The sequence below is a fragment of the Doryrhamphus excisus genome, linkage group LG10 (assembly GCF_037039965.1).
Source record: "Doryrhamphus excisus strain RoL-2023G ecotype Guam linkage group LG10, RoL_Dexc_Guam_v1.1, whole genome shotgun sequence".
Taxonomy (NCBI): domain Eukaryota; kingdom Metazoa; phylum Chordata; class Actinopteri; order Syngnathiformes; family Syngnathidae; genus Doryrhamphus; species Doryrhamphus excisus.
In genome coordinates, this window is record NC_136366.1 from 20,241,209 (window position 1) to 20,254,119 (window position 12,911).

The following is a 12,911-nucleotide window of genomic DNA, read 5'->3' on the forward strand; positions in this document are numbered from 1 at the left end:
CAAGTCATTCTTCTCTTTCTCTATTGCATCTACTTCGAGGAGGTTCGAATTGGCTTTGCCGTCCGCTTTCTCTGTGCCGAGGTCCTCACAGCAAGGCGGTATTGTCAACGGTTCAGACATTTTCACACAGTCCCCTTTCAATGTTTTCTCTGTAAGCAATGCACATTTGAAGGCATGACGGTGAAGCCTGCGCATGTTTAGCACCAGGCTTTACCCATGCCTGAGACGTATGGTCAAAAGCGGAATGAAGCCTCCATAGCCTCTTGTGCGTCCCTTTTGTGGGACCAAAGCCGCCAACATGATGCTGGAAAGTTTGGGGTGTTACCTAAAGTTACCTTAGCACACACAGTGAACCAAGTAATGTAATGTAAGCTGTCCGTAACCGTAGTCAATAACTGTTGGTGTCTTTACCTTGGCGCATAGTCCCACCAATGGATGTCATCTGAGTTCCCCTAATTGATGCACGCCCAAGGCGTTATTCCAGAGTCCCACACAGAGCGAAGCTAGAAAAAAAGGCATATTGTGCAACAATCCATGTATTATTAAATGAGGGTGTGACCTTTCTGTCAGACAGTGTCGGGATAAATGAATGTGAAAGAGTTGGTTTCTCAATGGGAGATGAAAATAGATTCTGCTTGACGTAGTTGCCCAGACGTGTTGCCCTGTCCATGAGGTAATTTCTGATTCATGCCGTTTGATCTTTGTTTTGTAGCTGCCAATTACTGAGCAATTTCAGATTTAACGACACCAGAATGAAGCGTGTTATTTACAGTATGGCTTTGATTCAATTCAGTTCCTTCGCATCTTGCAAAGGGCCGGAATGCTAACTGGAGTTTGAGACCAGATTGACCTTGTCTTGTTTGCAATCAGGGGGAGTGGCATTGCGCCCACATTTGTGCCCTAGCTAGTCTTGTGTCACATTCTGCAGCCCTGAGTCAACTTTCACACTCACGTTTGCAGGCCACCGAGTTCCACAGCATTTGACGAGGCTTGATGAACTGTTGCTTGCCGGCGGGGAATAAAAACAAATCCTCCACATCACCTGGTTGACTGACTCTCAAAGGCTGTCCAGCTTAGCCGCACCTTTTGGATGAAATGGGCACCCAGAATCACAGGAAAGCTTGGAAACCGTATACCTCTGCCAAGGAGCGTCGGTGAGTTAGTTTCTTCTGCCTTGGGGGTTTGTTTTCTGTTTGTAGCCTTGGTGGAGCTTTTTGTCTCATTCTGTTCAAATCATGTTTTCACTGTAAAGTGCAAACGTAGTCACATGGCCAGTGGCAACAGCGTTTATTCAGTGCTTGTTTCTGGTGTTTAAACAATGTGAGGGCTGCACAATCCACAAACACGTCAAGTCCTTCCTGGGGAATCGTGTTCCAACTTGCTGCTTCTCTCACCAAACGCCTACCTCCATCATCGATAGTGCCGTGGCTGTTGGGGAATGTTGATCTTTTTCATGCTGATGTTTGGAATAATCCAACTGTTTGTCGCCGTGAATGCTTTTCTCAGTCTGTTCATCAGCAAATGACATAATGCGGAAGCTTTCATTTAGTTTCTTGCGAAACGTGAAGTTGCCAGAGGGGTAGCCGGTATGACAAAGCAGGGCTGTGACTCACTCGCTACCTGTAAAGATGAGGTAGAGGGCGGAGGGTGTGTGTGTGTGAAAGAGAAGTAAAGCAGACAGGTATTCACAGGTCTCGGCTTTCCGCCCCTTCCCTCTTTTGTTGTAGATTCTCTCAGTGAAAAAGGGAAGCTCACATTATCGTGACATTCCGCACAGACGCCAGGTAGATTCTCGTCTTCTCGTCTTGGGACTCGACTCTCTAAAGTTCTTTTGAACATGTGAGTACTGTTTTGTTTTTCTTCATGTTCTTTCACTGATACTGGATGATTTAGGGTCGTAGATCTTTCTTAGCGTGTACTATTTAGAGTTTCTATGTAGTATTATGCTATAAAGATCTTGCCGGGGTAATTTGTGTTTGATGATTTACAAGTAAAATGTCTCCATGTTCCCCAATTCAAATATCAATCCTCCGTAAATGAGTGTAAAGGGTTGATTGTTTACCCAGGCATGTAACCAAAATGGGCCATTATTCCCAGTAACACCATTTGGTATTGTGCTGCATTCATTCTTTCCTACGCTTCTGTAGTTTCAGTAGGTTGGACCTTTTTATAAATACTAGTTTTTTCCTTTTATTAGAACCCCACATACATGAAATAACACACCTAAAGGCACCATTACATTTTACCCCATATATTCGACATAATACTCATACACTAGCATTGACAGCGTACTTCCTGAGGTGGCTACTGTCTCATCGATGTAACATATACTGACACCTCACATGCAGTCAACATTCACACAGGAGCTGCTGTCGGCCACACTCTACAATGCAAAGCACTTGGCTAACAGTCCATTCTCGCTAGCTAGCAAGTACATTATACTTTATATCATGTTTACAAATACAAAATATTAGGTGTTATGTGGCCATTTTTTTGCTTGAAAATGCTTAATTTATAGCAACACTACATACAATTTGCTTAAATATGCTTTTTAAAAACTGATATTTGGTCTGTATTTAGCCTCAAAACAGCAATTATTTATTTATGACTTATTTTTGAAAGACCGCGATATTGATGGAGCGATGCAGCCAGACATGACTGTAGTCTGCTGCAGACTTACATTTAAAAAGTGGATGGTTAGACTTCAGAAGCAGCATTTCACACACTGGCCCGGCTCGCTTTCTCCGTTGAACCCCCCCCCCCCCCCGGCAGCCTGTGTTACCCGAGGAGGTATACTATCCGACTTACACCGCAGCTCTATTTACATCCAAGTCTGGGAGCGGAACTTGTACATAGCCCGAGAACTACCTGTAGGCATCAGATGTGTTTATTCAGTTGGGGTAAGGCTCGTGATGCCACACATTGGAAACCCGTCTTAACCCAAACTTCTTAACCACTTAGTTTTTGTAGTCTAGCATGTGTCCGGTTTCATTTCACTTTCTGCATGAGAACAGAACATTTCCTGTTCTGTCCATTAAATAATCTCTCCTCTTTCCCGCCATCATTTCCTCTCTTAGTTCACGTTCCGCTTTCCAGTCTGCAATGGCAACCGCTCTCCCCGCCGCCCAACCAAGAGGCATCGACTACAGCCTGCCAACGTGCAGAGAGATCCAGTGCCATGGCCGCGGTGCTTGCGTGCTCCCCCCCGGAGGCGGCGCCGGCTTCGCGTGCGAGTGTGACCTGGGCTACCAGGGCGAATCCTGCGAGGAAACGGTCAACGGGTCCCTTAGCCTCCCGCTGAGCTTGGGCGTGGTGGGCTTCCTTGTTGGCTTAGTGATTTTGGCTTTCATCTTAGCCAAGTTACGACAGAAACAAAAACAGAGGAGGAGGTACGGGGAGTAACTGAAATGTACATTTTCCTCATTCCTCATATATATTTCAATATTTGGGATTTTCATTTTCTTTTTCATTTTTCTTTCTTTCCATATTATATTTTGAGTCGCTGTTTGCTTTTCTCCTGTCCCCAGGGACCTGCAGCAAAGCCTGGCTAAACAAGGCCTGTGTGACCCGACTCAATCGCCCTAACTCCAAAGGTGTGTATTCTATTTGGGTAGCATTCTGCAGCTGGACACCAAACAATATACACATTAACATGGTAAAAATATGCATGATTACACTTAAAGGGACAGTACCTGAACACACTAGATTTGTCCTCAAGACCACTACCAAGACCTGGCTCTCACATTTGCAGAATACAAGCGGTCCTCTATGTTACTGCGTTTCATTGTTACGTACACACGCCCATAAATTCAAAATAACTTTGGGCTGGAAAACACAGTTCATTGGGCCGGAGCCAGTTGGTGCCAGTTCGCTGTCTAGTGTCACCAATAAGGTGCCTAGTGGCGTGCAGTGGCTCAAACTGCCTCCCAACTGGCTCGTGGTGGCCTGTAACGGCGGCAAAAGTTGAGTTTGGCGGCAAGAAAATTTCAAAATGTTTAAAATCTTCGTCAAGCCAATTGCTTGATGCAAGTGGAACCAAATGTCATAAAACAATCCGCCTATTGGAATCCACTGGAATGTAATGGCACGAGCCAAGTTGCGGCAAGGAGGTCCACTGAGCCGGCGCCATTTGGAGCCAGTTTGCGGCAAAGATTATGTTATTGGGGCGTAGTGGCTCGCTGTGGCGCCGAATAACGGCAACATTAATTCGGCGCCACAGCGAGCCGCTACCAATCACATAATCTTTGGCGCTAACTGGCACCAACTGGCGTCGGCCCTGTGGACTCTTAGCATAATTAGTGCTACAGTAAAGTCTCGTTATATCGATATTCTCGGGAGTCGGAAAAAATACCGATATAACCGGACTATCCATATATCCGATCCTGCGCCGAACTGCATTAAAAGTGGGCAATAATGCACTCAACATTGTTCTATAGTATAGAACAATGTCGAGCAGCTTAAATCAATCTTTGCTTAAGGATTTCAATACCAAAAAAGAACACGGCAAACTTTCTGGTTCACAGGTCATGCTCAACCCGCCCCACATAGCTGGCCAAACACATGCCTGCAACAGAAGAACCAACTGCGCTTGTGGTTTCTCTCGTGTGTATAGATTCTATACAGGCATGTGTTTGGCCAGCTATGTGGGGCGGGTTGAGCATGACCTGTGAACCAGGAAGTGCGGGAATCGCTGTGTGTGCTGTGCTCTGGTGGTGGAAGTGTGAAAAATAAAGTTGACTGGAAGCAGCCGTTCGCCGTGTTCTTTTTTGGTATTGAAATCCTTAAGCAAAGATTGATTTAAGCTGCTTTTGTATCGATATAAGCAGACCAAATTGGCTGGCGGGAGATGAAAAGGGCATCGTAGTAACCGGATTATCATAATAACCGGGTATCGTACTAACGGAACTAATTATATCATAAAAGACTAGAAATTTGCCGGGAAATGAAAATAGTATCGTAATAAGTAGTAATTCGTTATAACCGATATCGATATAATGAGACTTTACTGTATATTACTTTCCGTGTGCTCTGTCTGAGGACACAGTAGGCGAGACAATCAAGTCAGCAAAGTTTATTAATGAAGAAACTAAAAAGAGGTGGAAGAAAATCCTCCTGTGTCCACAGAAGGATCCTGACACGCCAGCCAAACCAAAAAAGGACGGTGAGGTGAACAGGTTGAACCTATCCGGCGGGGCCATAATCCTGTCACCTCGCTGCTACTCATGAATGAGGAAAACAACAACAACCCCAAAAACGGGACACATGGTCACATCAGGAAAAAAATTTGGGTTGCTGGAGTATTTTGGCTAACTTTTCTCCAGGGAGTGCAGACTGTGGTTCATAAAGTCCATCAACAGTAACTAAAGGGAGTGGTGGGTCTCGGTAAAACACCTGAAAGGTGAGTCACCAAAGGAATAAATGTTCTCATTGTCACCCAGGGCGCCCCCTCACTCAAAGACCAGTGACTCTTCATTCAGCGTTCGACTGCCAAACGTTCAGCACAGTGTTGGCAAAGAAGGACATTTCCTACACATCTTCCGTCCCGGAGTGAAATGACTCTGTCACACCCCCCCGTGTGTCCCAGCTACTGTGTGTGTATTTCAATGGTTGGTGTTTTTCTTTGAAAGCGTTGACTCTCCAGTGGAGGGACGAATGTCACCTCGCACAAGAACCTTTTGACTATGGAAAAAACACGTTAAAGTGTAATGCTATGCTGGCGAATACGGTTTTTGGTGCAAGTCACTAATCTTTTTTTGTACCCTTTACTAGTGGTGTATTAATTTATTCCCACAGTCTTTCATTTAGCAGTGTATCACTTGGCTGCACTACTTCCAGTATGTATATGTTTTAGTCCAGTCAGATTTCAGCTTGAATGTGTTGCCATATCAATGTAATCTGCCCAGGGCCTTCAGAATCAGGAGCGCTACCCCCATGCCGCTGTTAGGAATGGGTCTATTTCTTTCTCAAGTCTGATTTCAGATTCACCTCCCAGGGGCAGGTACCTGGCCCAAAATAACGGCAGAATTTTTCTGTCCTGGTTGATCAGAGCAAAAGAAGTCTGTAGCGATCTGGAAAGGATGATGGATTTTTTTTCTGTCAAAGTCAGCAACCCTGGTGAGTCTGATGTGTATTGTATTTAATTTGTTCATGTTTTTCCTCATGTTATTGGGTAAAAAAAAATTCAGCACTATTGTAGAGGTTTGGCGTTGCCAGGCGCTTGGTGCATTTGCCCGAAGTTACTAGCAGAAATGTAACTCAGAGATAAATGGTTAACTGGGTTTGGTGCTTTAATCTTTCTATTGTAATGCCACACCCTGTTATATTACATTTTTGCATATTTGTACAATAACGATATGATAGCGGTGGCATTAAGAGGTGGATTAAGTCTTCATTTAAGGCCCAGGTGCCAAACGCATGCCATACCAGAGCCCTTTTTATAGGAGGAAAGATGTGAAATCTCATGATTTCAACTCTTTATGAAAAGGAAAATATATTTATTATGAACTATCGACACTGTGATTGAAGTCTTTGTTCTCAAAGAAGCACTTTTGTTTCATTCGGATGGAGTCGTTTAGTAATCAAATTGCCTCCTTGCCTTCATTCATACTCGTTGTAAATATTTAATCAATTTGTTTTATGTAGTTTACAGAAATCTGGTTTGCAGACAAGACCTCAGTGCTTCTTATTGTATTAGAATGTTTGTTTTTTTTTATTTTGCTGAATAGGTACATATCGAGGGATGTGCCCCCATATTTGTGTCTCATCTTTCATTCAACTATGTTTAAAAAGTGACACCATGTCGCTTTATAGCTCCCTAAAGGACAAGTCATATTGCACTTACATTGTTTAGATAGAAATAAACACTGCTCTGTTGTCATGCAATTGTGTGTCAGATTCACTATGCTTTATTTTTCATATGCATGACTTCCTGCCATTATCATTTAGTGATGCAATGAGGAAGGACTGTTTCTAATGACAGGCGTTCCTAGGTGTTGCCGACAAATAATAGTGTAAGTCCTTTTAATTAGCTGGATGCAGTCATGTGACCTGGGTGAATGTAATGTAACATAAGACGTACGACAAGCAATGGTGGCAATGAAATCAAGAATCAATGGATTCTGTGATGCCTGCACGCTCTTTTCCTCGGAACTCGTCCGACTTCAATCCTTTCATTGCTCTCTGATGGCACACTTTATACCAACGCGTACTATGCTGGTCCCACGTCACCCCTGTTGCGTACAACGATTTCTAATTCAAATTCTATTCTAATGAATGAGTAGTGGTTGGGGTTAGGTGTTGTTACTCATTAAATGCTATTGTAAAGTGTCACCATTTTGTAGTGTAAAATTATTTTTGCCGTTTCACTGTTTAATGTAAAAACTTTTTAGTGATTTTTAATACAGCCTCTGAATGCTGTTACAGGGCGAGCCTGGCCCTTTAAAAAGAATTGCATTGTGGGAAGTGGACTGTCTCTCTTCCGTCTGCATTCTGTTTCGGCTCCCATTGTTTTCTGCCCCCTGATTGGCTGTAGATCCTTGTCAATCAATCTCCTTCGCGCCTTCCGATAGCGTGTGTCCTGCCACGGTCATCGCTATTTTGCTAGCTTGTTAATGGATCTTCAGTTCAAAAGAGGGGAATGGCAACAGGTGGAGTATTTCAGTAATTCGTTAACAAACATACAGAAACATTACAGTACAGCGGAACGGTGCCACGGCGAAAAAGCACGGTCACAGGAGTGAAAAATATGCGTGAGTGACTTAATTCCTTGTGTGGGGGGGGGGGGGGGGATTGAAATTCAAACGTAGTTTTGATTTTTTTTGAGAGCGTTTAAACAAGAAAAACGTGATATAAGTGTATGGAGAGGGCGTTTACACCCTTAAAACATATAAAGTTGGTAAAGTTTCACTTATTGGAACCTATACATTTCATAAACAAGGGAACAGTGTGTATATACTGTATCTATAAGGCACACAAGCACCAAACGCCATTGCCAGAACAACAGGCACAATAACCTTTAATAATAGACACCATGGCAAGCTAAAACTCAACTCAACCCCGACATCACTTCCTGTCCACCCACTACTATGTTCCCCTTGGAAACGCATTTATAGCAACACACAAGCACGTATTTATTGTGAATTAATTATCAGTAAAAGATATGAAATAAACTCTGCTTTATCCGACTCCTTTTCGTACATGAATTATGCCAACCGTGTGTAATTTGTTATGCATGTAACAAGTCATCATGAATTGAAGTATCCAAACAGGGTGTGTGATCATTCCAAACACTGATGGATCGTCTCTTCTCAATGATCCACAACCATGAAAACCGTAAGCAAACAACGTGGCGACTTTTGCCCCAGTGCATTCAACATCCATTTCACGCAACCCCACCTATGCTGCACGATATTGTGAGTCTGTGACGCCACGCATCTGGAAAAATCAGTCCACCATAAACGTCTATTAACTTGTGATTAAAGTGCATTCGTTCTAATAAAGACAATAATTACAGACACTACTTCAAACGTGATGATGTCTTTGTGGCCCCACCTCAAACAAAGATCATTTTCCTTCTGGGTTCGTTATGTTCAAATGTGTTCCTTCCAACCTCTAATGACCTCGTACAGACACTACTTTTATTTCCTGATCACAGCTTTCAGCTGCATCATTGTCTTACTTATGCAAAGCAAGCTATTGTTTTCTGAGGTTCGATTCTCGTGAGGCCTTGTGAAGGAATGTGACGCACCAAGTTTCAGTGCAAGAATATTTCCAGCTGGTTATAGGGCTGGGCAATATGGACCAAAACTCATATCCCCATATATATTTAGGTATAGAATATCGATATATCTCCCAATATTTTTTTCCTCTAAGTCAAATATGTGTGCAAAATTTTATGACGTTGGCCGGTAAGCATGGTTGATAGTCATTTTCGCTGTTCACTCCCTCAATGCAGCGTCTCCTACTATGTATCTGCGCAGGGATCACTGATCGCTCTGTATAGAATGTAAACAATGGAGAAAGAGGCAAGCTAGGAACGTAACAAGATGAACATCCATAGCTACAGACTTGCTTAAGGGGTCGGTATGGCACCAAATAGGAAATAAGGCACTATTAAACACTAAAAACGCAGCAGAAGATACGGAGATCCCGTAACTAGCTTGCGCTCGGGCGTCGCCATCTTGAAACATGAGACCTCCGCATCAAATCCAGTCTATATGGATATAAACAATATGCTTGTTTTTAATATTGTGCTTAAAAGAAATATCAATATTAAAAAAAAATATTGATATATCGCCCAGTTAGTGTTTTTTTTAGTCAAGAATGTTGTAAATGAAGCCACAATTGTTTGCGTATACATTCTCTGATTAGCATACAATATGGCGCACTTCTGGTCATATCAATAAGTGTGAGCTCTTTGGGCGATATCCTGTTGACTTGTCATAAAAAAATCGAGTATATTTAGTTTCTTAAGTAAAGATCTTTTGTGCACACTGCCTCTTAAAAGCATCAAAATTGAGAATCGTTCAAATTGAAGCGATGCCCAACCCTACCCTACCCTACCCTACCCGGCTGAAGATCTCCTGTGTCTCCCAACACACCTTGAGTATCAATGGCGGTCACATAGCGGGACCTGCACCCCGGCCACCAAAGGCTTAGAGGAGCTATACAGAGGGCCGATTGTTCCCCCCGGTGTGGCCTTGTTTGAGATGTAAAAGCAGGTTTAAACAGGCGAGCCAATGTTGCTAGACGAGCTGCGCCGCCAAGAACCCCTCCAGACCGGTCAGGTGACATTGTGTGTACACTTAGCGGCTTTACAAGTGAACAAACAGGACGCAAAGTAAAACACTGAACTGAAACTAGTTTGTCTTTTGCGCTGCTGTTGCCCAATGGTGTCATTTTTTTTTTTTTGTACAACCATCACTCTTCTCTCCTGCACCTGTGATGTTTATTTCCAGGCCGACGGCCAACGATAACACAAACAGCAGCGACTGTATGAATGCCGGGAGAAACAATGCACGTTTTAATCAATCACTTGCATACAGGAACAGTGAAAACATTATTGATCGCGTCAATATAAAGTGCATAGAAGTATTTACATCAAAAAGAAGAGGGACTGGAAAAAAAATATATAACTATGTACAAATGAGTATAAAAGACAGCCATGAAAAAAAATAGTTCTTGTCAAAAATGTGCTTTCACTTAAAAACGTTGATTCATCATGTTTGCTATTGCACTTCTTTTTAAACACACAATAATCCATCATAATGACACCCCACCCCAGCAATTAACTTATATAAATGTATTCCTTCAACACTTGAATAATACTCAACCAACTCGGGCTTCTCCAGCCACCATAATTTGATCTCTCCCAACCTGAAAAGTCCTAAAGTTGTGTATGTGTCCAGGTGCGGCCCCTCACAAATCAGCATCATAGGGTCTCCCGCTGTAGGACGTGTTGGCCGAGCGCGCCGCCGGGCTCTTGGCCCGGGGAAAGGAGATGTCATCGTCCAGGGTGTCCCGGATGTAGGGGACGCTGCTGGGAGCGGGACTCCGGCTCAGGGTGGGCACATCCACGCGTCTGGGCTGCGGCGTGGACCGGCGGGCGCTGAAGCGGCCGCGCACGTTCTCGCTCACTCGCACCTCGCCGCGGTTCTTCCCGCCGCAGCAGCGACAGATCCCGATGAACATGACGAAGCCGCCCAGCACCTCGAAGATGCCGCCGATGTAGCCCAAAACGATGCAGTAGCCCACCTGCACGGTGACGATGGGCGTGACCGTGGTGATGTCTTCCAGGATGTGCGTGTACCAGGCGATGGGGATGATGGTGAGCACCCCGGAGATGAAGATCAGTAGTCCACCCAAACCGGCGATCACCCAGTTAGGCCTCTCTTTCCAACAGCGGATCCCGGGGATCGCTACGGCCAGTCCCAGCAGGGTGACGACCAGAGAGGCCACCATGAGACCTCGAGCCACTTCGATGATCTGGTTCCCGAAGTAGACGCTGTCCTCCAGGTTGCACGTGGACGACGTGGAGGTGGTGACGGACCTGCAGATGTCCCAGATGCCCTGCTCGATGAACTCGTTGGTTGGCGTGTTTGGGATGTCGTCAAGGGTCCTCCAGTTGGGCGCCACGGTGGCGGTGAGGTTGAGCACCCAGCCGCAGGGGGACAAGACCAGGCCGAAGATGAAGATGCCCGGTGTGCGCAGAGAGAGGCGCATCCATTCCTGCGCGTTTTGCCTCGGCATATTTACTTTAGTGTGTGTGTGTGTGTGTGTGTGTGTGTGTGAGAGTGGGGCCGCGACTGACTGACGACAATTCCAACAAGTTCTTTTAACAACACGTCTGAGTGAAACCTGCCGGTGGGTGTGGCCTCACCCAGACCTGCCAGGTGTGGCGTTCTCATCTCCAAGTGGAAAGAGGGAGTTTCAAGTCTCTTTTCACATGCAAATCCATCTGAGACCCAAATAAGACACACGGGAAAGCTTTGCAGACCAACAACAACAGGAACGTGGAAAATGTTTCCAGCTTGGGCCACATAGTTAGTACTTGTACTAGTACTTGTTAGTAGATATACTAACAAATTCCATATAGTTGAAGAAAAAACTGCACCTCAGCTTTGTGATAGAGGTGAAAAAGCCTCTTATTAGTATCAACTTCACTCTTTTTTTTAACCCATTTTTGCCCCATTTCAACTTTCTTCTATAAATCTTTGCCAATCATCTTCTTGTAACATAATGGGTTTAGTCCCATTTTTCCCATATTTTCTTTTTATTCCCCCCCCACATATTTTTTCTTAACTTTAATAATTTTTTTTATTTAATATTTCAACTGATATTATATTATTGTTGTCAAATTGCCACTTTTTTCTCCTTAGAATACAGATATTTTTCTCATAATATTTTGATTTTATTGTCCTGACATTTTATTCATGTAAATGACTTAACCCTCATAATATTTTGCCGAGATTCCCATTATAACATTTTCCCCAACCACATTTTCCAAAAATTACACGCTACTGAAAACATTTTTTGGGGTCATTTTCTCATTGAAATGTTACTTTCTTCATGTAAAACTACTGTGGATTTTTACATTTTTTGCTATTTTTAATTCTCATGTCCAATTCTATTTTTAGAATGTGCCAAGGGCCACAGTTTGGACATCGTTAAACTCGAAGAACGTTCAGATGACATTTTGTGACGCAAACCCTCCCAGCATGGCTTCCCACACACCGCAGGTACTGAAAATGATTTTCATGTCATTCATACCTAATAAGGCCCGGTGTGTACATATACTGCACATAGCCCACCTATTTGCAGGTGTGAGAAGAACTGCATATGACACGAGACAGCAGATGATGAACCTCTAAAATTCAAAGCACTGGTATGAGTCAGTGGTAAGAATGTTGTTCTGCCGGAAAGTTCTTCCTCCAAAACATGCCATGCTGACTCACCCTCAAAATTTTTATTTTCTGCTTCTTTTTGTCTCGCTCTGATAAGATCATTATCCAAATGCTTTGAACAACTCTCTGAGACCTTAACTGTTATATTTAAAAATATTTGGAATGAAATGTTTTACACTGAAACCACCAAGATTTTGACGTAAATTTTATATGAAAGTACTTCAAAGTACAATTAAATGGGATGTTGTTGGGCTGTGACACACTGTAATCATAACATAAACAAAAAGAACCACCACCAAAAATAAGAAAAATAATACCGTGATGTGAAAAAGTGTTTGCCTCCTGATTTATTTTTTTAAACTTTATTTTCTTCACTTAAATGTTTCAGATCATCAAGTAAATTTAATATTCGTCAATGACAACACAACTGAAAACAAAATATAGTATTATGGGGGAAAAAAACAACCCACCCACCCACCTAGTAGCAGTGTTTATGCCTGCACCATAAGA

The 12,911-nt window shown here is 43.4% G+C and overlaps 2 protein-coding genes across 5 annotated transcripts; one reads left to right on the plus strand and one right to left on the minus strand.

Annotated features, from left to right (window-relative positions):
- The first annotated feature begins 827 nt into the window (after positions 1 to 827).
- On the plus strand, positions 828 to 8,511 carry LOC144901147 (uncharacterized). 4 transcript variants are annotated; one of them, XM_078794291.1, is made up of 5 exons: positions 845 to 1,154; positions 1,728 to 1,839; positions 3,078 to 3,389; positions 3,528 to 3,593; positions 5,439 to 8,511. In XM_078794291.1, the coding sequence occupies exons 3-4, from the start codon at positions 3,103 to 3,105 to the stop codon at positions 3,583 to 3,585; spliced, it is 345 nt and encodes a 114-aa protein (XP_078650417.1). In that variant the 5' UTR covers positions 845 to 1,154; positions 1,728 to 1,839; positions 3,078 to 3,102; the 3' UTR covers positions 3,586 to 3,593; positions 5,439 to 8,511. The 4 variants fall into 4 exon arrangements, 3 of the variants coding, with proteins under 3 accessions (XP_078650418.1, XP_078650416.1, XP_078650417.1); XM_078794292.1 differs by lacking the exon at positions 1,728 to 1,839 and having other exon boundaries at positions 828 to 1,154; positions 3,078 to 3,312; XR_013629313.1 differs by lacking the exon at positions 1,728 to 1,839 and having other exon boundaries at positions 831 to 1,154; positions 3,078 to 3,409.
- A 1,413-nt stretch (positions 8,512 to 9,924) lies between these two features.
- LOC131110674 (claudin-23) lies at positions 9,925 to 11,309 on the minus strand. The gene has a single exon (XM_058063982.2). It carries the CDS (start codon positions 11,245 to 11,247, stop codon positions 10,417 to 10,419), a length of 831 nt encoding a protein of 276 aa, XP_057919965.2. The 5' UTR covers positions 11,248 to 11,309; the 3' UTR covers positions 9,925 to 10,416.
- Positions 11,310 to 12,911: the final 1,602 nt, after the last annotated feature.